This window comes from Bufo bufo, chromosome 2 (genome assembly GCF_905171765.1).
Source record: "Bufo bufo chromosome 2, aBufBuf1.1, whole genome shotgun sequence".
Lineage (NCBI taxonomy): Eukaryota > Metazoa > Chordata > Amphibia > Anura > Bufonidae > Bufo > Bufo bufo.
Genome location: NC_053390.1, coordinates 512,035,266 through 512,063,012, shown reverse-complemented (window position 1 = coordinate 512,063,012; position 27,747 = coordinate 512,035,266). Strand labels below are relative to the sequence as shown.

General features: G+C 44.9%; 1 protein-coding gene across 2 annotated transcripts in view; it reads left to right on the top strand.

Moving 5' to 3' along the window:
- UBXN8 (UBX domain protein 8) overlaps positions 1 to 27,747 on the top strand; it is a 43,184-nt gene that overhangs the window by 14,713 nt on the left and 724 nt on the right. Inside the window, exons 3-7 of one of the 2 annotated variants that reach the window (XM_040417883.1) lie at positions 4,610 to 4,680; positions 17,300 to 17,422; positions 19,563 to 19,700; positions 20,073 to 20,114; positions 23,264 to 23,338. In XM_040417883.1, the coding sequence (XP_040273817.1) occupies positions 4,610 to 4,680; positions 17,300 to 17,422; positions 19,563 to 19,700; positions 20,073 to 20,114; positions 23,264 to 23,338 (449 nt within the window). Of the gene's footprint in view, positions 1 to 4,609; positions 4,681 to 17,299; positions 17,423 to 19,559; positions 19,701 to 20,072; positions 20,115 to 23,263; positions 23,339 to 27,747 lie in introns of both variants that reach the window. The other variant, XM_040417882.1, reaches the window with a different exon arrangement.

Genomic DNA, 27,747 nt, shown 5'->3' with positions numbered 1-27,747 from the left:
TGGCTTGTGGGTGACATTTCAGGATGAACCTAAAATGTACTCTAACCTTTACAGGTGAACGTAACGTGACCTTCTCTAAACTTTTGAATGCACATGTCCAACTGTTCAATGTTTCAGTACTTTTTGCACAACTTGCTGTTCTCTAACAAGGAGCTTAACTACAAAATCCACAACATGTGTTTGATCCATGAATCGCCCAATAAATTTCCTGGTTCAGTTAGAATTGGTATTTAAACGGTCCTCCTCATCATGCTGTTCACATTTTATATCATGAGACAAAGACGACACCTAACAGTTGATCAACAGTACCTCACCATTGCGAGGCTTCAAGCAGGATGTTCTCAGACAGAAGTGGCCAATGAGCTTAGAGTGTCACGGAGTGTCATCAGCAGGTTGCAACAGAGATAGAGAGAGACTGGAAGAGTTGCAGAAAGGCATAGAAGTGGACGTCCTTTGGCCACATCCCACATTGATGACCGCTTCATTGTGAACAATGCCCTGTGGAACCGGAAGATGAATGCTACACAACCCCAGGCACATTTAACCATTTACATCAGTGTCTGCATGCTGGACGACCTGCAGGGGTACCTGACCACACCACCAGGCACAGGAGTCATCTTCTTGCATGGGCCAGGGAGCATCTACGCTGGATGAGGAATCAGTGGGCCTCAGTGCTGTTTAATGATGAAAGTCGATTCACGTTGAGAAAAATGATTGCCGCCAACGATGTTGGAGAAGTCAAGTAGAGTGCTATGCATCAGCCACTGGTGAGCATTTGGTTGTGATGTTACAGTGTGGGCAGGTGTGTCTAGTCAATACAGAACTGCCCTACACTTTGTGAATGGTACAGTGACAAGCCCATACTACTTGAATATCATCATTAATCCATCTTCATGGATGACAATGCGCCAGCTCATCGAGATCCCATCATTAGGGAACGACTGCTGGAGACTGGGGTGCCTCAAATGGAGTGGCCTGCACTTTTTTTTTTTTTAAACATTCTCTTTTTATTAAAGTTTACAACAATAAAGCATAATATCACATATACTTTTTAAGTATTTAGGAAAAAGGCATGACCAGTGCAACTGGTCTAAATGGCAAATTAGTGCAAGTCACAAGTATAACCTCTATCCAAAGATAACAAGTGGTTCGCAAACCTAACTTATCATGCATTGTGAGATTGCAGGTACCATACAATGGATTTTCCACTTTAATGAACATAAAATAATTAACATAACTAAAATTGGACCTAAAAACCAATACAAAATCTTTAGACAAAAAACCTAAGAGTCGAGATGGTTCACTCTCTAAACCTGATCAATCGCATTCTGAAGTCTATATACCAGGAAAAGTGTGTTATAGACCTGTTTTCCTTCCGCAAAAACTGTAACTATATCTTGAGACACATGTTAAGAGTGGCCTGCACTTTCTCCAGACCTGAATCCCATTGAAAACCTATGAGATCAGCTGAGTCGCTGTGTAGAGGCTCGTAACTCTGTACCCCAGAACCTCAAAGACCCGAGTGCGACCTTAAAGAAGAGTGGGATGCCATGCCTCAGCAGACAATAAGTCGACTTGTGAACAACATGAGACGTCGTTGTCAAGCTGTATTTGATGCTCGAGGCCACATGACAAGGTATCGAGACATTGACATTGTTTGTGGGGGTATACCCAACACTGTTGTTGGCTTTTATTTCAATAAATTGTTTGAGATGAGGAATTCACCGTTGCATGCTTCTACATAAATGACCTATTTTCATGATATAACATCACTGTAGCGTGAACTTTTTACGTTTTTCATAAATTTCACCTGAAAGCCAAATATCCCTAACTTTTTGTCAGTAGTGTAAATACACTGATGCAGATTTCCTAATCTTGTAGATGATATAAGCTTAGACAGGCTGCCTAGACCTGCACCAGATTTATCACAGGGACTCGGGCTGCATCAGATTTATCATCATAAGAACTCATGCCCACTAACTTATTTTTGGTCCACATCTAATCCACATTTTTTTCCCGGTCAGATGCAAACCCATTTACTTAGGTGGGGCTGCAAAAGACAGAACATTGTGTGCTGCCTGCATCTGTATGTCCGTTCCCTGACTCTGCAAAAAAAATAGAACATGTCCTATTCTTGTCCATTTTACATTCTGCAAAATGCGCAACACACAGCCAGTATCCGCATTTTGTGGATCTGCAATTTGCAGACCCTAAAAACAGCAATGGTCGTGTGCACGAGCCCTAAATCTGCAGGGATAGAAACTTCTGTCCGGCTCTATATCAACTATTGGCTGGCTTACTTTGAGACAGAATTGTGGTGCCTCTTAGGCCTTGCCCAGTGTTGAAACCCTTGTTCTGCCAGTTTCTTCCCCTTTTAGACAGATTCTTTGCACAGACACATTACTAAATCTGGGCCAGCAGTTAAAAAAATAATATATTGTTTGTTTTTGTGTTGCTGTATTCTGAGAGCACACATTAATTTTTCTGTTGATGGAGCTGACTCACGGCTTGTTTTTTGCAGAACAAGCTGTACTTTTCATTGGTACCAATTTGGGTTCCTTTTTTCACAGCGTGTAGCATAATTGACATATTGACTTTATTCTTTGTGTCTATATGATTATCGAGATACTAAATTTCTGTAGTTTTTGTACATAAAAAAAAAAACACTTAAAAAAATATACCGTATTTTTCGCCTTATAAGACGCACCTAGGCTTTTGAGGAGGAAAATAAGATTATAATAAAAAAATTTTTAACCAAATGGTGTGCTTTTGGTGGGCTTTGAACTAATGGTAGCCTATGAATGACACTATTATGGGGGATCTGTGGATGACGCACTGTTATGAGGGTTCTGTGGATGACACTGTTATGGGGGTCTGTGGATGGCACGGTTATGGGGGTCTGTAGCTGACACTGTTATGAGCGTCTGTGGATGGCACTGTTATGGGGGTCTGTGGCTGACACTGTTATGGGGGTCTGTGGCTGACACTGTTATGGGGGTCTGTGGATGGCACTGTTATGGGGGTCTGTGGATGGCACTGTTATGGGGGTCTGTGGATGGCACTGTTATGGGGGGGTCTGTGGATGGCACTGTTATGGGGGGGTCTGTGGCTGACACTGTTATGGGGGCGTCTGTGGATGGCACTTTTATGGGGGCGTCTGTGGATGGCATGACACTGCCATCTTATGCTATTTGTCATCCACAGATACCCTCCCCCCCATAACAGTGTCAACCACTGTAAATAACCCCTAATACACAGGGAGTGGGGGCTGTCATCTACACTAGTTTTTTAATGGCAGCGGGGGCCCCGTGCAGTCATTGTATTCTATTGCAGCGGGCCCCGCTCACTGTAATAATCGTATCTCTGGTAACTGCAGGCAATATTTAACTATAGAATATGTTCGACCCAGCAGCCTGTACTTACGACAATAGCAGGCAGGAGGCTGGGCGGGCGGGCACTGGCAGTGTAACTCACTACGTCACGTACCCGCGCCGCCTGCTTCATTCATAAAGTGGGCGGAGCAGGCACGTGATGTAGAAAGTTACGCTGCCAGTGCCCGCCCGCCCAGCCTCCTGCCTCCTGCCTGCTATGGTCGTAAGTACAGGCTGCTGGATCGAACATATTCTATAGTTAAACATTGCCTGCAGTTACCTTAGATACGATTAGTACATTGAGCGGGGCCCGGTGCAATAGAATACAGTAACTGCATCGGGCCCCACTGCCATTACAAAACTAGATGCAGTCTCCCAGCCCCTCCTCGCTGATTGACACGCCGGCCGCGCTGTGCAGCATGCGGTCGGCGGTGTATCAGTGTAAACGGCAGCATTCGCCTCATAAGACGCATTGCCATTTTCCTCCCACTTTTGGGAGGGAAAAGTGCGTCTTATAGGGCGAAAAATACAGTATTTTTTGTTTTGCCATGTTGTAAGAGCCATAACTTTTTTTTTTTACTTTTTCCCTTGGTACCATTTTAGGGTACATAAAAATTGGTTTTCTTTTATTCTTCTTTTTTTTTTTTGGGGGGGGGGGGGGGGGGGGGGGGATGCGCAAAAAGCAGCAAATTTTTTTTAATTTTTTCTTATTCCCCCCCCCCCCCCCCCCCCCCAAACCAAATTTATCTATTTTTTTTCTATGATATATCCCTTTTGTACGAAGAAATTATTTTCTTAAACCAATTATTTTTCCATATTCCATAAACCAACAGAGCTGTGTGAGAGCTTGTTTAGTTCCCGGACATGTTTATTAGTACAATTTTGAGGTACACATTTGATTCTGTTTTTTTGAGAGGTGGGATGAACAAACAAACAATTGTGGCATTTTTATGTCGTTCACCATGAAGGTTAAATAACATGATATCTTTATAGGACGGGATGTTTATAGACACATCAGTACCAAAGGTTATGTTAAGTATTTAACTTTTTATATATATAATATATATATATTGAAGACTTATTGCTAAAAAAATGCAATTTTTAGGATGGGGTTCTTTTATCGAGTTGCTTTCAGGGGACTCTACTAACAGTCAGGCATTGTTAAAAGAGAACAAACATTTTAACATAAGGCCATATACATATAGATATCTTTACTGTTTAACGAATACTTTCCTTAGTGCCACAAGAAGAAAATGAGCGCCATCAAGAAGTGGTAAGAAGAGAACAGCAAGAACTTTTAAGCAAAAAGGTGAGTACAGTTGCATGCCTAGCACAGGGCCTTGTCTAGTATTGTAGTACTGACACGTCTGCTGTTTTCATTTTCCCAGTAATATAGCTGCCTAGTTTAACTTCATATGCATACAGTGAGGAACAGAAGTATTTGAACACCCTGTGATTTTGCAAGTTCTTCCACTTAGAAATCATGGAGGGGTCTGAAATTCACATTGTAGGTGCATTCCCCCTCTGAGAGACAGAATAAAATAAAATAAATTCAGGAAATCACATTATATGATTTTTAAATAATGTATTTGTCTTGCACCGCTGAACATGAGTATTTGAACACCTGAGAAAATCAGTGTTAATATTTGGTACAGAAGCTTTGTTTTCAATTACAGAGGTCAAACGTTTCCTGTAGCTTATGACCAGGTTTGCACACACGGCAACAGGGATTTTGGCCTACTCCTCCACACAGATCTCCTCTAGATCTGTCAGGTTTCGGGGCTGTCGCTGAGCAACACGGAGTTTCAGCTCCCTCCAAAGATGTTCTATTGGATTTAGGTCTGGAGACTGGCTAGGCCACTCCAGAACCTTGATATGCTTCTTACGGAGCCACTCTTTGGTTATTCTGGCTGTGTGCTTCTGGTCGTTGTCATGTTGGAAGACCCAGCCATGACCCATCTTCAATGCTCTGACTGAGGGAAGGAGGTTGTTGCTTAAAATCTCACAATAAAAGGCCCCATTCATCCTCTCCTTAATACAGTGCAGCTGCCCTCTTCGCAGAAAAGCACCCCCAAAGCATGATGTTACCACCCCCGTGCTTCACAGTAGGGATGGTGTTCTTGGGATGCAACTCATCCTTCTTTTTCCTCCAAACACAACAAGTGAAGTTTAGACTAAAAAGTTCTACTTTGGTCTCATCTGACCACATGACTTTCTCCCATGCTTCCTCTGGATCATCCAGATGGTCATTGGCAAACTTCAGACAGGCCTGGACATGTGATGACTTGGGCAGGGGATACTTCCATGCAATGCATGATTTGAAACCATGACTGCGTAGTGTTCTACCAACAGTGACCTTTGAAACTGTGGTCCCAGCTCTCTTCATGTCATTGACCAGCTCCTCCCTTGTAGTTCTGGGCTGATTCCTCACCTTTCTTATCATCAGTGATACCCCACGAGGTAAGATCTTGCATGGAGCCCCAGTCCGAGGGAGACTGACAGTCGTCTTTAGCCTCTTCCATTTTCTAACAATTGCTCCAACAGTTGATCTATTTTCACCAAGCTGCTTGGCAATTGCCCAGTAGCCCTTTCCAGCCTTGTGGAGGTCCACCATTTTATCTCTGGTGTCTTTTGACAGCTCTTTGGTCTTGCCCATGGTAGAAGTTGGGGTCTCACTGACTGTGGGGTAGACAGGTGTCTTTAAAGAGCTCAGACAGGTGCTACTAAGTTAGATTAACGAGTGGAGTAGAGGTGGACTTTTTAAAGGCACAGTAACAGGTCTTTGAGAGCCAGAATTCTTGCTGTTTCTCAGGTGTTCAAATACTTATGTTCAGCAGTGCAAGGCAAATACATTCTTTAAAAATCATACAATGTTATTTCCTGAATTATTTATTTTTATTCTGTCTCTCAAAGTGGGAATGCACCTACAATTTGAATTTCAGACCCCTCCGTGATTTCTAAGTGAGTACAAAATCGCAGTGTGTTCAATTGTTCCTCACTGTATTAGGCCTCATTCACACGACCATATCCATTTTGCGATCTGAAAATTGCAGATCTGCTAAATATGGATGCAGCCCACATTTATTTGCGGACCTATTGTTTTCGATGGATCCGTTGTGTGCATTTTGCCGACATAGCTTTTAGCTGAACTGACATATAGATGCAGAGAGCACATGGATCATCAGTGTGCTTTCTGCATCCATATGTCTGTTCTGCAAAAAGATAGAACATGTCCTATACCTGTCTTCAAAATGTGGACCACAGACCGATTGCAGTCAATGGGTCTGCAAAAACTGTGGATGCAACATGGACCTTACCTGTATTTTGCAGAGCCGCGATTTGCAGACCACAAAATGGATAGGGTTGTGTGCATGAAGCATGATCCAGTAGTCCTTCAGGTTACAGTGCCCTCAGGTTTCAAAATTTCCAGGCTACAATTACCTTTGCTGGACCCTGGTTACTTGAATTTACATTCAGTTTGCAATTCCACAGCCAGTGTGAATCTGAGATATGTAGTGTTTGCTTGAAAATCAAGCCAATCAACCAGCACATATCCCTTTTTAGAAAAAAGTCTGTGAATCAGAGCACCATATTTGGGTATACTGAGGCAGTTGGCAGGCAAAGTGTAGGCACTGATTGACTCGCGGCTAGAGTGGCTATTCCTTGGCAGTATCGTGGCTTAGTGGTTTGCACTGTTCTCTGGTCTCCTCTCACACTGCAAAAACATATGGATAAGTTAAAAGGTTATCTGGGTTCTAAATATTCATGACCTATCCTTAGGGTCCGACACTAGCACCCCACCGATCAGCTGTTCACAGCAGCCATTTAAATTAACACATAGAATGGAGCTGGAAGCACAGCTCTGTCCACTTTGTGGTGGCCATGTTGAGTTAGTGTTTCAAGTAAATAGGAGCTCATAGTGGACAGTTCCAGCTCCATTATTTATATTAGTTCTGGCAAACGCAGCTCTCACCTCCTCTGACAGGCAGGCAGTTATCTGGAACAAACAAGTTATTCCTGATAATCACCTGCTTAGTTAGCCCATATAGATGTACATTGAGACAGAGGATTTACTTCGTGACCCCACTAGGGGCAGAGACCAATTTGAATGGTGGCAATCTCAGTGTGCTCCCTCTACCCTGCAGGAGTGGTCTGTAATCACTTCTGTAAGCAGAAATGGAGCTGATTCCAAGCACCAGCAGTGAATGGGCGTACCAGCTGCCAAATATCAAAACCTTTCACCATGAAAATGCATTGCAGTCTACAGTCTAAAGCCTCATCCACACGACAGTAGTTTTGGTCCGTGTGCTGTCCGCATCTTTTGCAGCCCCATTGATGTGAATGGTCCTCATCCAACCCGCAAAAAATGCGTATCAGATGCGAACCAAAAATACGTTTTGTGTGCATGAGCCCTAAGGAGCCGTTCACACAGTGTAAATTCATTCAGAATTGGCGCAACTTGGCACACCTAGTTTTAGAGAGAATTTCTGCTCCTATTCCAAAAAAGAGGTGTGACTTAAAGGAGTTGTGCGGAATCCTAAAAAATGTAATTTGTGTAAACCTCGTCTAGTCTTCTACAGAGTATAATAGTGTACCTGTCAACTTTTCCTGAGTCTTCACTTCATTGTCCATGCTCCCGCAGCTCTCCATTATTTACAGCCCGAATTTCCAGGTGGTGGGCGTAGATGAGCAGCAGCCACAACACTTTCCATAGCACTGCAAGATCAGGCAAAAATGTAAACGCCTACAACACCTTTTCCTTGGTTCAAAACTCCACCTACTACCCTCCATCATCCCATTGCTGCTTTTTCCCACAAAACCTCAATAGGACAAGCAGTGAACTCCTCCTACCCAGCTTGTGGAGTAAGATCACATGGGACCATTCGGCCGGTGATTGAGGGCATCATGGGAGATCTGGTCGGGACATCAAAGGAAATCCAGTCTCCACAGAAGGCACAATGACGTGACCACTCTCCCTATCTCTAGAGTGAGAAAGAAAGTAGTACAAGTACATTAGTAAGTTGAAGGGCCTGGTAGGGAAAGGGAACAATTTTATACCCGGATGACCCCTTTAATGGAAAAGGAGCATGGCGTCAAAGGAAATGGCTGTGGCTAAGATGTTCCTGTTTTGTGTCAAGATTCTGTTTAAAACTAAGCCAACCAATAGTTGGTATAGAGTTAAGGCTCACGAACACTACTCGGTCTGGGAAACATGGCCAGTGTGTTGGCCACATCTCCCAAACAGACAGCGGCTCCCCTAACCCGAACTCACTGTATAATAGTCATTTATAATGCAGTGATTTCCTGTCTGATAGTGAATCTGTTGTACAGTACTCAGATGATGATGTGAGTCCAGTGCAACAGACCTTCCGATTACCTTTTACATGTATAAATGATCTGGCAGATTATCGGGAATGAAGCAGACATGATATCTGGCAGATCATCACTAGAGATGAGAGCTGCTTGTCCCCATAGAGAACCATTATACCTGCGCAGCAGATCTTTGTTTTGTCAGAACGATCTGCTGCACAGGAACAATGATTTATTTATTTTTATTAACATCAGGTTAATGCAAGGCTCGACAAATCCCAGGTCGCCATGGCGATCAGGAATTTGGTCCTGGCGCTTGGGTATTTGTCAGCCCGTTTTTAAAGGTGCACGTGCGACAGGTGCGGAGCGCCGGAGGGGGGCCCGTTCTGTCCGGAGGCAGCAGGAGTGGAGATGAGCGCCTCCATTGTGGAAGCGCTCATCTCCATATTCATCTGTATCGCCGTCCTCAGGACAGCGATACAGATGAATGGTGCGGAGGAGCAGGGGAGAGGCGTCTCCCTTGCCCGTTCCTCTGATAGGCTACAGGCACTAGGCCTGTAGCCTATCAGAGGCCGGTGCAGGCGGCGCAATGACGTCATTGCGCCGCATGAGCCGTACAGTGCGGGACACAGGCCGGAAGAGGCCTGCATCGCATCACTGACAGCAGCAAGGTAAGTATATGAGTTTATTGTTTTTATCATTTATAGTATACTGTGGCAAGAAGGGGGTGGGGGCCCTATATACTGCCACAATATGGGGGGGGCGGGCACTATGGAGAAGAGGGGAAGCACTATGGGGCCCTATATACTGGCACAATATGGGGGGGGCACTATGAAGAGGGGAAGCACTATGGGGGCCCTATATACTGGCACAATATGGGGGGCACTATGGAGAAGAGGGGAAGCACTATGGTGGCCCTATATACTGGCACAACATGGGGGGCACTATGGAGAAGAGGGGAAGCACTATGGGGGCCCTATCTACTGGCACACTATGGGGGCCCTATATACTGGCACACTATGGAGAAGAGGGGAAGGAGCACTATGGGGGCATCTACTGGGGGCCCTATGTCCTGGCATGCATTATTGGGGGACTCTATGGAGAAATTGGGGGGGAGAACTATGGGGGCTTTATGACGCGGCTCCGCCTGGCTTCTAACATTTTTAGTTGGCTCCTAGATTCCAAGGAAATTTGTCAAGCCCTGGGTTAATGTCATCAAGATCAAATATTCCAGTTACAATTCTTAATACAGAGTTAACGCTTCTTTACATTCAGTCTCTCCAATCACTCACTGCACTATTAGCAACATCTTATATCAATGAATAGCGCAGTATAATACATTTCATTCAGATGATCCCTCTAAACCGACTGAACCATGGATCCTCGAGCTTCTGACAAAGCTTGTCGCAGTCTCGAGGTTGAGTACAAAGTGTGGGGTGATTCACACCACAGGCCCCAGACCCTGTCAAATTTTTGTGGTTTATTGCGATGTTAGGACACCAACACTATATATGGTAGTATCTGGTTTATCTGCAGTTTCCACATGGACAAGTTCGGCGTATTGGGGTCGTACCATCTCAAAGCAATACACTTACGTGTAAAGTGATTCCCTTAAAAAAGTTGTCATATATCGGTCCCATATATCTTCGTCCATTATTCCCAGTAGGCAAACCTCGGGGGTGCAATCCACCTGGACCGGCAGCAGTTTGGAGAGGAATGCAATCACCTCCCCCCAAAATGCGGCAATTGGGTTGCATCTCCATATCATGTGCCAGAAATCTGCCTCTAGTTTCCCACACGAGGGCATGCCGTGGATACCGCTCTACCCATTCTATGGTAGCCTAGTTGGTGTGAGATATGCCTGATTAATAATATATAGTTGGATTTTTTTGTTATTGACCGCTGGTGATACTTGTAAATGAGATTCTAATAATGCCGGTATGGATTCTTCTGCAAGTGTGGGTATCAATTTTTTCCATTTGTCAGTTACTGTAAGGGGATTGGTACTAACCTTCGCCTGGACCAGATGTGAGTAGATTACTGATACTAGACCTCTGGGACCTTGGGTTTTGAAGACTCCTATGAGTGGGTATCGTTGAGCCACCATTTGGGAATTTACTCTGTATAGCGGATCTAAGTTGTAAATATGAGAATAAATGGGTTCTGGGGATATTGTATTTCTGTGATAATGCCTCAAACGTCATTAATTCTCCCTGATTATAAATGTTTCCAAGGGTTATAACTAGTGTTGAGCGAACTTCTGTTTTAAGTTCGGCGTCTAAAGTTCGGCTTCCGGTCAGCGGAGAATCCCGATATGGATTCCGAATTCCGTTGTAGTCCGTGGTAGCGGAATCAATAATGGCCAATTATTGATTCCGCTACCACAGACCACAACGAAATTCGGAATCCATATCGGGATTCTCCGCTAACCGGAAGCCGAACTTTAGACGCCGAACTTAAAACAGAAGTTCGCTCAACACTAGTTATAACCCCTGACAATTGCCATTTATTTGCTCCCATAACCACCTACGTTTGTGGCAGCGATTGATGGCCCCACATAGGAATATCTTCAACAACTTCTGTAAATTCTGACAGTGCTTTAGACTCCTTTCATATTGTTTGGGCTAACTTATGCAGCGGCAGAAGTGGCTTCAGGAATTTAGGGGGCATTTCCAGAACTGACCATAACGTGTGACAATTCAGGTATTGTTTTAAAAAGTACTCCGAGGTGGGCAGGTCATCGGTTGTATACCAGGTATGTATGAGCCTTAATTGGCCCGGTAGATAATAAATGTAAAAATCCGGTAATGCCATACCTCCCTCTGTTTTGGGACGTTTACTGTATCTAGACTAAGTTTGGCACAAGATCTGCCCCAGATAAAGGCTCTGGTTAGGGAGTCTATCTCTTTAAACACAGATTTGGGAATATGCACCTCCGAGTGTTGAAAGGCGTAAAGGACCTTGGGGGGTATAATCATTTTCATTAGATTAATACATCCTGACACTGCTATCGGCAATGTCTTCCAGTTTTGAAGTTTGTGTCGTATATGCTCAATTAAGGGGTAAATGTTAAAGGGACACTGACAGGGCCAATAAGCATATTGAGGTATATATATGGCAGTACAGGTCTTATAATGGGTATTACAATCATCTAAGTATCCCCCCTGTCCACCTTATACATACAGTAAACTTAAGTTTTATAACCTGCTCCAACGGTCTTCAATCTGCCCAAGGGGCGGCATTTCACCTCTCTTGCGCCCAGCCAGCCTCCCCAACTGCCGCTTTGAAGCGCCGGATCTTGTGAAGTCCGGTACAGTAAGCGCCGCCCAGCTCATCAATATTCACTTCGCTGGGCGGCGCTTACTGTCCCCGACTTCACAAGATCCGGCGCATGCGCCGGGCACTGTTAAGCGCAGCGCTTCAGAGCGGGGACCGCAGAAGCCGCCCAGCAAACTGAATATTCATGAGCTGGGCGGCGCTTCAAAGCGGCAGTTGGGGGAGGCTGGCTGGGCGCAAGAGAGGTGAAACGCCGCCCCTTGGGCAGATTGAAGACCGTTGGAGCAGGTTATAAAACTTAAGTTTACTGTATGTATAAGGTGGACAGGGGGGATACTTAGATGATTGTAATACCCATTATAAGACCTGTACTGCCATATATATACCTCAATATGCTTATTGGCCCTGTCAGTGTCCCTTTAAGTGTCAGGGCCTGGGAGTGTTTTTTTGTGATGTGTACGCCTAGATATTTGAATGCGTCTACCACTTTTAGTAGTTTCACGTGGGAGGGACCTGTCCAGTCTGCCCTGCCGAGAGGCATATAGACTGATTTCTCCCAGTTGATTCTCAGTCCTGAGAACTCCCCAAATTCATCTATCAGAGCTTTTGCATTAGAAAGGGATGTATCAGGAGATGATAAATATAGGATCATATCATCAGCATATATTCCTATGCGGACCTTTCTCCCTCATATGGTCACTCCGTTTATGTTGTTGCTATTCGTTACCTTAATTGCCAGCGTCTCTATTGCCAAGGCAAATAAGAGCGATGACAGAGGGCAACCTTGTCTCGTCCCTCTGTGGAGAGGAAAGTATTCTGATAGTTCCCCATTTATCAGTAGCCTGCTTACTGGGTTACTGTACAGAATAGTGATCCATCTGAGGAACTTTGGGCCAAACCCATAGCCCTGCATGCATCCCAACAAGTAAGCGAATTTTACCAAATCGAATGCCTTGGCGGCGTCTAGTGATGCCAGGGCCCAATCTGCATCTAGGGAATAACCCATCTGTGTAACCACCTGAACTTGTCTGATATTTCCCTAGTGGGCTTCCCTGGCATAAAACCTGTTTGGTGTATCAATGACAGAATGACCTGATTGAGATGCGTAGCCAAGATTCTGGTCAGGATTTTGTAGTCTACATTTAGCAGCGCTATAGGTCTATATGGGGTTCTTTATCAGGTTTAAGTAGGAGTATTATAGTGGCTTCCATAAATGAGTTGGGCAAGCACCCCATTTCCATGGCCAAATGAAATGTGGATAATAGCTGTGGAGCCAGTACTTCTGCATATTTACCATATACCTCTTTGGGAAGCCCATCCGGGCCAGGGGCTTGTGTTATTTCCTCCAAGCTAATCGGTTGATCCAATTGGGCACTTTGTGACGCTGAAAGTTTGGGGAGGGAAAACCCCTCCATATATGTAGTTAACTCTGCCTCTGATACTATTATACTAGAGTTATAAAGGTTCTGATAAAAGTGTGAAGAATTGTTTCTTGTGTGCAGTGTTCTTGACCTGCTGAGTCCTTAACTGCCAAAATTGCTGAGGGTGGTGAATCGTGGCGGATTAGCTGAGCCAGTAGTTTAGCAGATTGATTGCCTAGCTCAAACGCAGTTTGTTTCATAAAATAGTTTCCTATATGCTTTGTCCCTGAGTATCGCTAGGTATTGTCTGCCCGCCTGTAGCCAAGCGGTTCTGTTAGCGTCAGTGGGATGATAGATATATTGCTGTTCCAATGTGGTGCACTGTGATTCCATCTCCATCTCCGAACGTTTGGTGTCTTTTTTGATATATGTTTGCTCGATTGTAGGGACCCGTGTAGAAACACTTTTAATGTGTCCCATACAAGGGCCAGGTTGGGCTCATCTTCATGTACAGTACTTTTAAAAATTTGCTCAGCTGATAAGGAATCCCATCCGCAGAGCCCATAAGGCTCAGCCAGAACGGATGGACATTCATTATGTACATTACTGAGGGCACACTGCGTATTAGAGTACATAGTATTGGTGAGTGATCTGATATCCCCCTGGGTAGGTATGATATTGAACAGAGTTTTAGTAGTGTCATCTCATTGCCCAGCATATAGTCTATCCGAGTTAATGAATTATGCCCACCACTGTGGCAGGAGTATACTCGATCTCTGGGGTGTTTAGCCCTCCAAAGGTCAAACCACCTAAATTCAGTCAGGAACCTGTTAGGATGCGAGGGATTTCCCATCCCTGTCGAGTCCGCCCCAACTTGGAAGCGGTCCAGAGAAGGGTCTAACATCATGTTTAGGTCCCCCATACATACTATCTTGGCATGTGGATAAGTGGCCGCAGAGGTAGCCACTAGGTGTAAAACCTGCATAAGGTCGGGGGGAGGATTATAAATTCCTATAAATGTGTATTGTACATTGTCAATAAGAGAGTGTATAAAGACATATCTGCTTTCTGAATCAGTGACTATATCCTTTACCTCCCATCGTAGTTGTTTGTGTACCAATATGGAGAGGTATGATAAGTGCGGCCCACTGAACCCAGGGTTTCTTTAGTACCCGGGAAGTGCTAGAGATAAGATGTGTCTCTTAAAGACATACAATTTGAGGGTTAGAGTTTCTAATAAAGGCAAACACCATAGATCTCTTTTGTGGAGTACCCAATCCCACGTTCCATGTGAAGATTTTTAGTTCAGCCATGTCTAGGACAATTACAGAGTAATTACAGATGTAGTGAGTGTATTGGTGTGTAGCAGTGTTATGCAAGGCATAGTGATTAACTGAAACAACAAAGTTATCAAAACCAGTAAAACAACCTAAACTTCTTAACGTTATGTTTTCTACAATTGTAGTATTATGCCTGGACTGTTTTCCTCAATCCAGACTATAGGCCAGTAGAACCGGGATGCCTCTGCCAATGATGGTGTGTGGCAGAAGCATGCTGGCTGCAGCTACAGCATTAATATCACCATTTTGTGGTGTAAGTGCATGTAAAAGTTGAAGCCTGTGTATCAATAGCTAAGAAAGAACTAGACATAATCAAACAGCTGTATCTAAATATATCTGAAACTCGTCAGTTAAATCAAACCAGTCCTTATACGTCTTCTGGTAGTCAGTCCTCAAATTATGGAAGAAAGGTTGGATAGGGGGTCACTCAATATCAGGCAAACATATGTTCAAGTTATATCCAAAATAAAACCTTTATGGTAAATAAAAACATATCACATACAAATCATACACATGTAACACAAAGCTTAAAACTAAAAATACCGCAGTCTTAGATAAATGTCCCAAGACGTGTAATCCAATATGTGGAGGTAAGTCAATAAAAAATCAGGTCTGTATCACAATAGGATCATATATTCGTATATATTCGCATATATTGTAAGCCACAGAGAGTTAATGGTACTCTATTGGTGTTTTACGTTACCGCTTCTTCATCTGTTGGCACCGGTTTGCTTGTGTGGAGTGGCGTGTATCTCCACAATCATCTGCAAGGACCTGTAGGTGAAACTTCCCCCGCTCCTAGGAGTATGTTAAAGCGGTATAGCGCAGTTCACCGTTGTGACTTGCAAGGACCTACTTGGCGTCCCATGTGGTTCACTGTCCGGTCATGTGATTCGGAAGTTTCAGGCGGAGACTCGAATCGTCTTTAGACGTGAGTGGTTGACTCAAAGGCTGCTTTTATCCCAGGTGTTGGAATATGCAATTTTAGGAGCTCCTTCTTGATGATCCCTCACTGTTATTTACAAACGCGTTTCGGGGTGAGACACCAGCCAGTACTGAAGCCAGCTTCAAATTCAAGGTTTAAAATGGTTTTCAAGTTTAAAAATCGAAGTCCGAAGTTATTCACTGAAGTATCGCGGGACTTGGGAGATGATGAAGCCAGTACGGCCTAATGAAGGCCGTACTGTATTCATATTCAGCCAGCCGCACCCCAAACGGCCCAATTATAATATTACTCCAGTAACGCCTTATAATGCCCCAATATTAAACATTTCGCCATAGTGACCCCAGTATTGGGCATGTTCCCATAGTGCCACTATGGTCTCTATGTGTCCAGGTAAAAAAAAAGGATAAAACTACTCATTCCCCTACATGTCTGGAACTGGTGCAGGTGGTGGCGATAATGTCATCATTTTGTGACCGCGTACTGGTGTGGTAGGCTGAAGCCAGTGCGGGTGAATGGTGTGGCAGAGAGCCATCATGTCCCGTACCCCATCGCAGCATTCAGCTGTATTGCCATCCTCAGAAGGGGATACAGTTGAATCTAGGAGGGCACCATCAGCTCTCGTGCGCCGCCACAGTATTTAGCTGTATCGCCATCCTCACTACGGGGATACAGTGTAATCTAAGAGAGCACCATTGGCTCTCAGGCTCCACTGCAGTATACAGCTGTATTGCCATCCTCGGTACGGGGATACACTTGAATCCAGGAGGGCACCTGTGGCTAGCGGCCGGTTACATAAGTACCTGCCACTCCCAGGGTTAATTAACAATGAGAGCATCAGAACGTGTTAGCAGGGAAGGGAAGGCTCATAGTGCGCCATGTTGCTCAAGTTTAGCTAACCAATGGGACAAATTGTGTAAAGATGCACCAAATGTATCATCCAGCCTGAGCCAATTTGATAATGTGGCCCATCTTTAGTCATTCAATATGTTAGTCTTAAAGGGGATGGCCCATCAGGGACATTGATGACATCTCCCTAGGCTAAGCCATCAATGTCAGATAGGCATAGGTTCCACCTCTGGGACCATGCTTGGTGTGCTTTCCATTCATCACTATGGGAGTTCTGAAAATATCCAAGTGAGCGCTCTCAGCTGTTTTAGGAAGTCCAGTAGCAGTAAATGGAGATAGCACCACACAAGCGCGCTACCTAAATCCATTCACCACTAAGGGACTGTCGAAAATAGCCAAGCCACTATTCAACTGTTTTCGGAAATCCTACAGTGGTGAATGGAATGTGGCCACACATGTGCGGCTGTTCTCTGTAAACTTCGGGGGTCGCGTTCTGGAGATAGGTGGGGGTCCCAGAGGTGGTACCTGCACCTATCTGTCGTTGATGGCATACCCTAGCGATATGCTATCAACCTCCTGGAAGGGAATACCCCTTTAATAAAAACTGTTAAAAGCTGACATAGCATGTGGCAGATTTACAGAGACAAGCCTTTTAATACATTTGGTGCATCTTCTGGCTCCAGAAAAGCAAATCTTTTCCAGATCTGAACTGGATCGGGGGAAGCGAGTCTTTAGTCCTAGGTGTTGCTGCACTTTGTTGAAAAGTTATGTGGCTAAACTTTGCTCTGAAATTCTTGTGTACTGTTGGATGAGTGTCATAATCTAATAAGACTTATCTGTCTATGACAGGCAAATGAATACAATGAGAATATTTTAAAACCACGGCAAGAAGAAAAGCTTACGAAACTAGAGGAGCGCTTCTACAAGATGACAGGACAAACGTGGAAACTGACTGAAGGTTATACACTTGGTGTAAGTAGGGGTTCTGCCCATGTGGATAAACGGGGTCTAACAGGGTCATATTTCTGATGTGGGCCTTGCACTAAGACTGTATTTGCAAGTTGGCACTGTGATGCATTTTTTGCTCCACTTTTCTAATATCATGGCAAACCTACAGCAAACAAAATCTCTCCCCTGACAGCGGGCTAGGGTGCTCGACCATTGCTCAGATGGATGGGGATGTGTGGATGAATGGCTGTCAGGCAAACAAGCATTTAGTCGCACTGAGAGTACATGTCAGTCTCTGTGATAGGTGAATGTAGGAGTCATACTTTTACCTCTCTCAGACTGGACTGTATATGCTCAGTGACATTATGTGAGGACGTGATCCAGTACCTAACCAGTCTGCCACACATCTGCTCACCAGTTTTCACCATCAATAGGTAGACTTTGACATTGGAGGCCCCTTATTTCTGTAGAGTTGTATGTCAGGATGGAAATGCACACAATGGAAAAAATAAAAACCCCATAACTGTATATTCGTTTTAAACTACTTGAAAGGGTCAAAATTTTCCCAGAAACAGCCCATTCTTGTCCATGGAATCTGCCTGGTATTGCAGCTCGGCTTCATTCACTTGAATAGAGAAAAGCTGCAATACATGCACAGCCCATGAATACAAATGGCGTTAATTCTGGGGGCAACCTTTTTTTCTGATTTCTTACAACCTTTTTAAATATTGTTATATTACTTCTGTGTCCAAGAAGCTAGGTATCAGCCAATAAAGCTGCCAGTATAGACTCCTCAAGTAACCCATATTGCTACATAACTTAAAGGGGTCATGCAGGGGTTTCATATTGATGACCTATCTTCAGTATAGGTCATCAATATCTGATCGTCGGGGTTCCAGCACCCACACTGATCAGCTGTTTGAAGAGGAGGAGGCGGCGCTCGATGCAAGGCTACATCCTCTTCATTAGGTGTCATGCACATGACCGTGCCTGTATTGAATGGGTCCGCAACCCAGAAGGTGTGGTGCGGAATGGAGTGCTTCTTTGGGTTTTCTGTCTGTGCCTCCACAATGTAAAAAAGTAGTGCAGAACATGGACCCCATTCAAGTGAATGGGTCAGAGTCCACAGACGGCGGGCACACGGTCAGTGCCCGTGCATTGCAGACCACAATTAGCAGTCCACAGCACAGGCACGACTGGCACACAGTCGTGTGCATGAGTCCTTACACTATCTCTCTTACAGGGACAGCATAGTGTAATTACAAGTACTCACTCCGTTCAAGTGATGACGGGCAGTGTAATGAACAGGAAGCAGTGCTCACATCGAGGAACACCACCACCTCCTCCTCAAACAGCTGATCAACAGGGGTCCCGGGCGTTGGACCCCCCTGCAGGTCTGAAATTGATGACTTATCCATCAATGTAGACTTCCTACACAACCCCTTTAATTACAGCTGCCATTCAGTAGCCTAGGACAGATTGCGGATGTGTAATGCAGCTTTACTAGATGTCACCCTGCTTTTCCAGAAACTGATGTAACAAGAAATGGTAAATGGCATGTTAGAACAAAAAAAAACAACTCTAAAGCCTGTATTATTTATCACATGACTTGTCAGTATAGTGCAAGTGGCAAGTAGAAGCTGGGCTCCTTACAATGCCAGTGACCAATGCAAGAGGTGTGTGATATTAATATTACATGGATGACAGTTCCCCTGTAGTATAGTTAGCAGCCACGTGATAGGTGCAGGACCTGTCTCACAAAATGAAGCTGGTGCAACCCCTCCACTGCAGGAGAAATAAAGTATTACAGGGCACCCATTTAAATGAATGGCCATCAATATAATACATAGCTATCAAGCACAGCGATTCACCATTCTGGCACACAGAGTGGGATTTCAAGTGGGGGATCCCCTCAGTGACATCCAAATAACCCCTTTATTAACATAAGTGTGAGAACATTAAACGGGTTGTCCATCCTGCAGTCAGTGGGGGGAAAGCTGTTATTAGTAATAATTACAATGTTGATAGTGCTGTATATCTCCAGCACCAACGTCCGGTGACAGAGCTACATCGAAAAGCTGATTGCCGGGGTGGGGGATGTCAGACTTACTAAAGGTTGGACATTGCTCTGAAGAAAATCAGCTTTTTCCTTTCTTGAAAGCAGGAGGTGGAGGGTCAGGAGAACTCTGCTGACCTGAAGGATCCTGCGGAAACTGCAAATGAAGAAGCCATAAGGAAAAGAAAACTTCCAGAGCGTGTCACAAAGATCTTACCGCAGTGCGAACAGCCACAACCTAAAAGGGTATGCTTATGTGTCTTACTGCTGAACGTTCCAGAAACACGTCTACAAGATGGCTGTCCATATACATGAGATTTGCTGTCGGGGAATGAAAACATCCAGAAGTTGAGAATGTTATGATCATGACACGGGTGCACAGTTGTTACTTGGGAAACATCTAATTCACTGCAACGAACCCTGCACCCATGTCTGGCTTGGGACAAGTTTCGAGCCTCTAGATGCAAACATAAATGCTCCCAATACATTTTACAGTAGGACAGAGCCAATATTCTTAACGATATTTTTAAAAGAATCGGGTTGGGATACAGCAATCTTAACCCTAATTCTTACTTTCACATTGGACCACCACTGCAGTAACTGTGTCTGTATTGATAGGTGATCAGTCTACCTGAAGAACCCCATGAATCAGAGGAAGGTGTAAGTATTGTTTTCCATTAGAAGCACTAGTGAACTCTTGTGTTTTTCCTTCTTCTGTAGCTTTCCATTCTTAAAATTCAATTATTTTCAGTTTTTTGGAGTACAAGAAGATTGAGGATTTAAACCCAAATGTTATATATTAGTAAATCAAAGCAGCAGCCAAAGTATGGTAATTATGATTGTTTTACTGTCAGAGATCCTGACTTTATTACATTTTTCATTTTTGCTAAAGTTACTATACTAGGTGGATCCATATTGGTTGTCACTTTTTAATTAGTTCCAAAAACTGATGATTTATTCTTAGTCCTTATGTACAAAATCATATTTTCGGTCCGCGCCTGATTTGCATTTTGTGCGGATCGCACGTGAACCCATTCTTTTCTATGAGACCGAAAAAAAAATGGCATCCGTGCAGCTATATGTTCATCCCATTTTTGTGGACAAGAATAAGCATTTTTACAATAGTGCAGGATGAACACAGACCGCTCCCATATTTTGTGGATCTGCAGCACAAAATGCTTACGGTAGTGTGCATGAAGCCGTAAAGGGGTTGGCCGGTTTCCCATATTGATGCCCTATCCTTAGGATAGGTCATCAATAGCAGATCGGCGAGGGTCCAACCCCTGGCACCCCCGCCGATCAGCTGCTTGAAGAGAATGCAGCGCTGCCTGCTCTTCACTGTTTACCTGCTCGCCATCACAACCACAGCAGTGAGCCGGTGTAATTACAACTCCTCTGTCCCTGTTCACTTCAATGGGAAGGAGCAGACAGAATGTAACTGCTCCTTCCCATTGAAGAGAATGGGAAAGAGCGGGAGTCAGACCCCTGCCAATCTGATTTTGATGACCTATCCTGAGGATGAGTCATCAATATAGGAAACTAGCCAACCCCTTTAATGCGAACGGAGCCTGGATATAACTCGCTAATTGAGGCATACTAAAGAATACTAGGGCCCAATAGTCTGATTTGCCCATTTAAAGAGGACCTTTCACCAGGATATATGTATTGAAATGGTTATATTACCTAATAGTGCAGCCCCCAGTGATGTCTTCCCGCTTTTGTAATTTTTTTTCAAAGGACCCCCCTTTTGTCCGCTGTGGTCCCCGTTTGTTTTGGCGCCTCATATGCTAATGAGGCGATTCGGTTCAACTAGGCGGTGACTTGAATTTGTCCTAGGCGCGGTTATCTTCTCCCTGGCTGCGAGCGCATCCAATCAGAGCGCCCCGCTCTTAGCCAAGGAGAAGGAGCTCAAGTTCTCACGAGAATCGCAGCTCCTTCTCCCTGGCTAAGAGCGGAGCGCTCTGATTGGATGCGCTCGCAGCCAGGGAGAAGATAACCGCGCCCAGGACAAATTCAAGTCCCCGCCTAGTTGAACCGAATTGCCTCATTAGCAAAACAAACAGGGACCACAGCGGACGAAAGGGGGGGTCCTTTGAAAAAAAAAAAAAAAAGCAGAAAGACATCACTGGGGGCCGCACTGTAAGGTAATCTAACTATTTCAATACATGTATCCTGGTGAAAGGTCCTCTTTAAGCTTTCAGGGGTTTACTACCCTCTCCTCTACGATAACACATGCACTCACAGCCAAGTCTAGCATCGATGAGAATGAGGAAGGGGTTAGGAGGAAAAGCAAGTTTGAACAACAGCTGTTGAAGGTATATGGCCAGCTTATAGGGAACCTGTCAGCTCCTATATTCTGCTGTCTAAGGATGTGCAGTGCAGTGACACATCCACCAATTTCAGCGTCTGTCACTGCTGTGACAACATTAAGCATTTTTACAGAGTGACTAAACTCTGCATCACGTGCTCGCACAGGCCCTTGTTCTAGTGATTGGTGGGGGCCCCAGCAGTCGAAACCATGCTGATCAGACACTTAGTCTCTCGCCTGTGAATAGGACATAGGTTGTTGTCATGGGACAACTGCTACCCTACCGCAGAGCAGAATATAATAAGGAGAGAGATGCTGACTTCTGATACACACACATACATAGGACTTGGAGCAGGATATCTGAGAAAAAGCCGAGTAAATCCTGGAGTCCTGGCTGCTGCGCCCACACAGGATGATTGACAGCCTTCTCTGTATCAGTGTATGCACACAGAAGTACCCCAATAAGGCTCCATTCACACGTCCCTGGTGTGTTGCGGACCCGCAAATTGCGGATCCGCAACACACCCGCCCGGCACCCCTATAGAAATGCCTATTCTTGTCCGCAAGCTGCGGACAAGAATAGGACATGTTCTATCTTTTGCGGACCTGAAGATCAGGGCCGCGCTCCGCAAATGCGGACGCGGACAGCACATTGTGTGCTGTCCGCATCCATTCCGTCCCCATAGAAAATGAATGGGTCGGCACCCGTTTCGCAAAATTGCGGAACGAATGCGGACCCATTTGCGGACGTGTGAATGGAGCCTAAAGCTGTATATCATGAGGCTGAGCTGCTCTTACACTGTCGTATTCTGCTGTCAGGGCAGCAGAAATCACCTGCAAGGTTTACTTTAATGGCTAGTCTAAATCCAAACTGACTCGGGTTATGTTGGGTGAGTGAAATGAAATGCTAAGATGAAACTTCAATCCCTTGCCAAGGAAATCCTTTTATTTCATACATGCATATCAGGACAAGTCTACTGTTTGTAGCTGCTGGTTCAGTTGTTGTAGCTGTGGATATATACTATATAAAAGGCTGGGAGGAAATGGTTACAAAGGAAAGTCAGTAATGAACAAAAGAAGAAAATAGGAAACAAAAAAAGGAAAATAAAGGCATTGATCTGATTGGCCACTTTTTCTGTTTAGGCCTACTATATTGATAGCTTTTTAGGCTAATTTCACACAAGGGTGTTCAGTCCGGGAAACACACTCCATGTGACGGCTGTATTTCCCAGACTGCTCCTCTGACCTGAACTCTCAGCATCGTATTGACTGTGGGTCTACTGTACTCACTGCATTATATGAGTATAGTAGAGTAGATCCGCAGTCAGGCAGGAACTCTCAGCATTATAAGTCATTACAATGAAGTTAGTTTAGCTCACAGGAGCAGTGTTCGGTCCAGGAAACACAGCCATCACATGTAGTGTGTTTCCCAGAGCAAACAAGTTTGTGTGAAAGTCTTACTGATGTCACATATGTTTTATACCTTTTTATCTTTCTTAAGGTCGTTTCCATAGCTTTACGTTGCCCCAGTGGTCGTGTTTATAGAAGAAGATTTTACAAGTCCTGCAGCTCTATTGTAAGTACCCTTAGGTAAAGTCTGTATTAAATGGGGAAAAAACGATGTTTCCCTATAACATTAAAATCCACAGCATAGGTGGTCAATGTACAACCGCTGTGACCCCCTACTTACCACAAACGCTAAAGTCCTTGAGTCCACCATGTGAATGAAACAGTAGTGCGTGAGTGACCACCATTCCAGTTACTGTTCACGGGGCTGCCAAGTGCAGCTCTCAGCTACCACTAGCAGTCGCATAGAAGTGAGTGCAGCTGTGGTTACGCTTGCACACCACCGCAACACTCACAATATTACTATACAATACTAATACATTTTGGTGATTGGAAAACCCTCTTTAGGGTTCCTTCACACACAGTTTTGTTCACATGCATTTTTTTGCATATATTGTGTTTTAACTACCTGGCATTTTTGTATGCCTAGCAGCATTTTAGAGAATAGTGTTATCACTTCCTTTGTAGAGCTGTAGGTTGAAAAGCATTGGTTAAAAAAAATACCATATATACTATATACACATATTGTACATACATTTTTTGAAGCAGAAAAAAAACAAAGAAGTGGAGGTCTATGGGTTATAAAAGCCACGCATTAAGGGGGGAAGCCAGGCCCAGAGCATGTTGCAAATTGAAAAAATGCCATTAACCCCAAAAATGTACCTCGAGCATAAAAAAGGCCTGTTTGTCCAGCGGTTAATATCTCCCACAGACTTTCATGCAACATCTGTAACTGGCTTTTGCCTTAAAACATGACAAAAACTACATAAATGCACCAAAAACTTCAAAACACACCCAAAACAACAATATGTTTGACACTAGAGATGTCGCGAAAATAAAATTTTCCGTTAGCGAACGGCGAACGCGAGTTTTTGCAAATGTTCGCGAACGGGCGAACCGCCATTGACTTCAATGGGCAGGCGAATTTTAAAACCCACAGGGACTCTTTCGGGCCACAATAATGATGGAAAAGTTGTTTTAAGGGGACTAACACCTAGACTGTGGCATGACGGAGGGGGATCCATGGCAAAACTCCCATGGAAAATTACGTAGTTGACGCAGAGTCGGGTTTTAATCCATAAAGGGCATAAATCACCTAACATTCCTAAATTGTTTGGAATAACGTGCTTTAAAACATCAGGTATGATGTTGTATCGATCAGGTAGTGTAACGGTTACGCCCGCTTCACAGTGACAGACCAAACTCCCTGTTTAACGCACCGCAAACAACCGCAAACAGTCCATTTGCACAACCGCAAACTCGCCATTTGCACAAGGTTGGATACCAAGCTAGCCATGTCCCGTTCCTTGTCCTCACTGATGTCATTGAAGGTCTCTTCCTCCACCCAGCCACGTACAACACCAAGGGTCCCCGAAAGGTGACAACAAGCCCCCTGGGACGCCTGCTGTGGTTGGTCTTCCACCTCCTCAAAGCCACCTTCCTCCTCTGACTCCTCTTCTTCAGACTCCTCTCTCTGCGTTGCCTCTCTCTGCGTTATTATAAGGTGTGTTAAGTAGTACTATTCCTATCAGTTTAATCCCTGTTACGTCCCCTATCAGGGGACGTGTATATGGCATCGATTTTAGGAACGGGGAGATGGAAAAAGATGCTTGGTCGGTCCTCCTACTTCAAATTTGGGGCACTGCGCGTGCAATCTAATGTGCCGCCAGATAGTTGTGGTGTGTTATGTTGTTCTATTCTTATCAGTTTAATCCCTGTTACGTCCCCCTGGAACGCCTCAGACTCCACCAGCTTGTATGGTAAAAGCTGGCGGGCTAAGAGTTCAGACAAGCCAGCTGTCAGACGCCGGGCAAGGGGGTGACTTTGTGACATTGGCTTCTTACGCTCAAACATGTCCTTGACAGACACCTGACTGTGGGCAGATGAGCAGGAACTGCTCAAGGCGAGAGACGGAGTGACGGATGGTTGAGAGGGGGCAAGGAGGACAGCAGTGGTTGATGTGGCTGAAGATGCTGGACCAGGAGGAGGATAGCGGCTTTGAGTTTGTGTGCTTCTTGTACTCATGTGTTGATCCCATAGGCGTTTGTGATGTGCGATCATGTGCCTTCGCAAAGCAGTTGTACCTAGGTGGGTGTTGGACTTCCCACGACTCAGTTTCTTTTGGCACAGGTTGCAAATGGCATCGCTGTTGTCAGAGGCAGACACACAAAAAAAATGCAACACTGCTGAGCTCTGCAATGACTGCATTCTGGTGGTGGCAACAGCATGCGTTAATTGGCGTGCTGTCTGGCTGACCCCGGGTGCCGATGCATGCTGTCTGACTGTGCCACTAGCTCCTTGCGACGACCTCCCCCTGCTTCCAACTCGTCTCCTCCTCTCTGTCTCCCCATCAGAACTTTCCCCCTGTTCTTCTTCTCTTCGAGCGGGCACCCACGTGACACCCACGGACACATCGTCATCATCAACCGCTTCACTTGTATCTGACAACTCAGCAAAGGAAGCAGCAGCGAGTACAACATCATCATCATCACACTGTACGTCCATGTGTGTAATGCTGCCTGACTGAGACATATCCCTGTTATCTACATCCTCTGGCAAGAATGGTTGCGCATCACTCATTTCTTCCAACTGATGTGCAAATAACTCCTCTGACAGATCAAGTGAAGCGGCTGTGGTGCTAGTGTTGGTGGTGGTGGCAGGCGGCGAGTGGTAACTTGAGAGGTGCCCAAAGCTGAGCTGGAGGAGGATGGTGCGTCAAGGTTCCGAGCGGAAGCTGTAGAAGATTGGGTGTCCTGTGTTAGCCAGTCAACTATGTCCTCGGCGTGGTTATCTTAACTTTTCGAGTTCAGGGTACGTGGCCTCTGAACACTGGGCATTAGTCTAGGGCCAAAGGGAATCACAGCACCACGAACACGACGGCCCCTGCCTGTCATTTTTTTTAGATTAGTTAAGTTGTACTATGCGTGCAAGCTACTGTGACACAAGATATGAGTTGCGCTGAAGTGACACTATGCACTGCACTGGGCCTTAAACACACAAACACGTGTGTAACTGACTGCTATTTATTCAGTCAAAATTGTTGTTTTTCTTTAAATGTAATCGAATGTGACACCAGATATGAGTTGCGCTGGTGACACTATGCACTTGCAGGGCTGTGAGTCTGACACACACGCAGGCAACTGCAATTTGATTACACAGAAAAAAAAAAAGCAGACTGATGTTCTAGCCCTAAAAAGGGCTTTTTGGGGTGCTGTCCTTACAGCAGAGATCAGATGAGTCTTTCAGGACTGTAGTGGACACTGAATACACTAGCCTAGCTATCGATTTCCCTATTAAATCAGCAGCAGCTACACTGTCCCTCCTCTCACTAAGAATGCAGCTTCCGAATGAATCTAAAATGGATGCTGTCCAGGAGGTGGGAGGGAGGGTCTGCTGCTGATTGGCTGGAATGTGTCTGCTGACTGTGAGGTACAGGGTCAAAGTTTAATCAATGATGATGTATAGGGGGCGGATCGAACATCGCATATGTTCGCCCACCGCGGCGAACGCGAACAAGCTATGTTCGCCGGGAACGATTCGCCGGCGAACTATTTGGGACATCTCTATTTGACACCAGGCTTTAAGGGGTCCTCTGAGAATGGTATAAAAATGCCTGCTACAACCCCTTTTAAAATGTAACTAGGACAGGTTGCCTCAACTTGTAGAGCTGTTCAGAGGGTGCTGCCTTGCTACACTGCGTGTCGGAGCTGCATTCTCTTCACACGGCTGAGCTTTTCTGTGAGGCTGCTCAGCCTGACAGCATATTTCATGCACAATCAGTTGCAATCCTGGGTGCATTAAGTTGTTATGGCTGAGCAGCCTTACATGAATGGGAAGTAGGATTGCATCCCTCCTTTCTGGTCCTGTCGGGCTGCTCAGCCATGGCAGCATATCACACATCGGATTGCACCCTTACCATTTATTGTGTTCCTGCTTTACAATAGATTGTAAAGGAATGATATGCTAATAGGCTGAGCAGCCTTACAGAAAAGCTCAGTGGTATAAAGACTCCATCCCCCTCACCCCTTTCAAGCAGCTCTATAAGTGGGATCTTCAGTGTGACATGTCACACGGCTAGAAATGTCTAACATTGGTTGGAAGATCATGATCAAGATGTCCAAGTACCACCCTGGCACCGTATTTTCCCAGACTTGAACCCAATTGAGCAGCTTTGGGACTACCTGGATTGTCCCGTTCACTCTATGGATCCTCCTGCACACACCCCTCTTCTAGCTGCTTTATGTGCTGTAAATGGCGGTTACTATTAGCTGGTGGTCATAATAATGGGACTGGCCTGTGTATATGTACTCCTTGGCCATTACAGAGGTTAGACATTACATCTTCTGAGAAAACTCTAAACAGGGGAGCATGCTCTGGGCTGGTAGTTAGACTTGAGATCCCATAACCAGGTTGCCATAA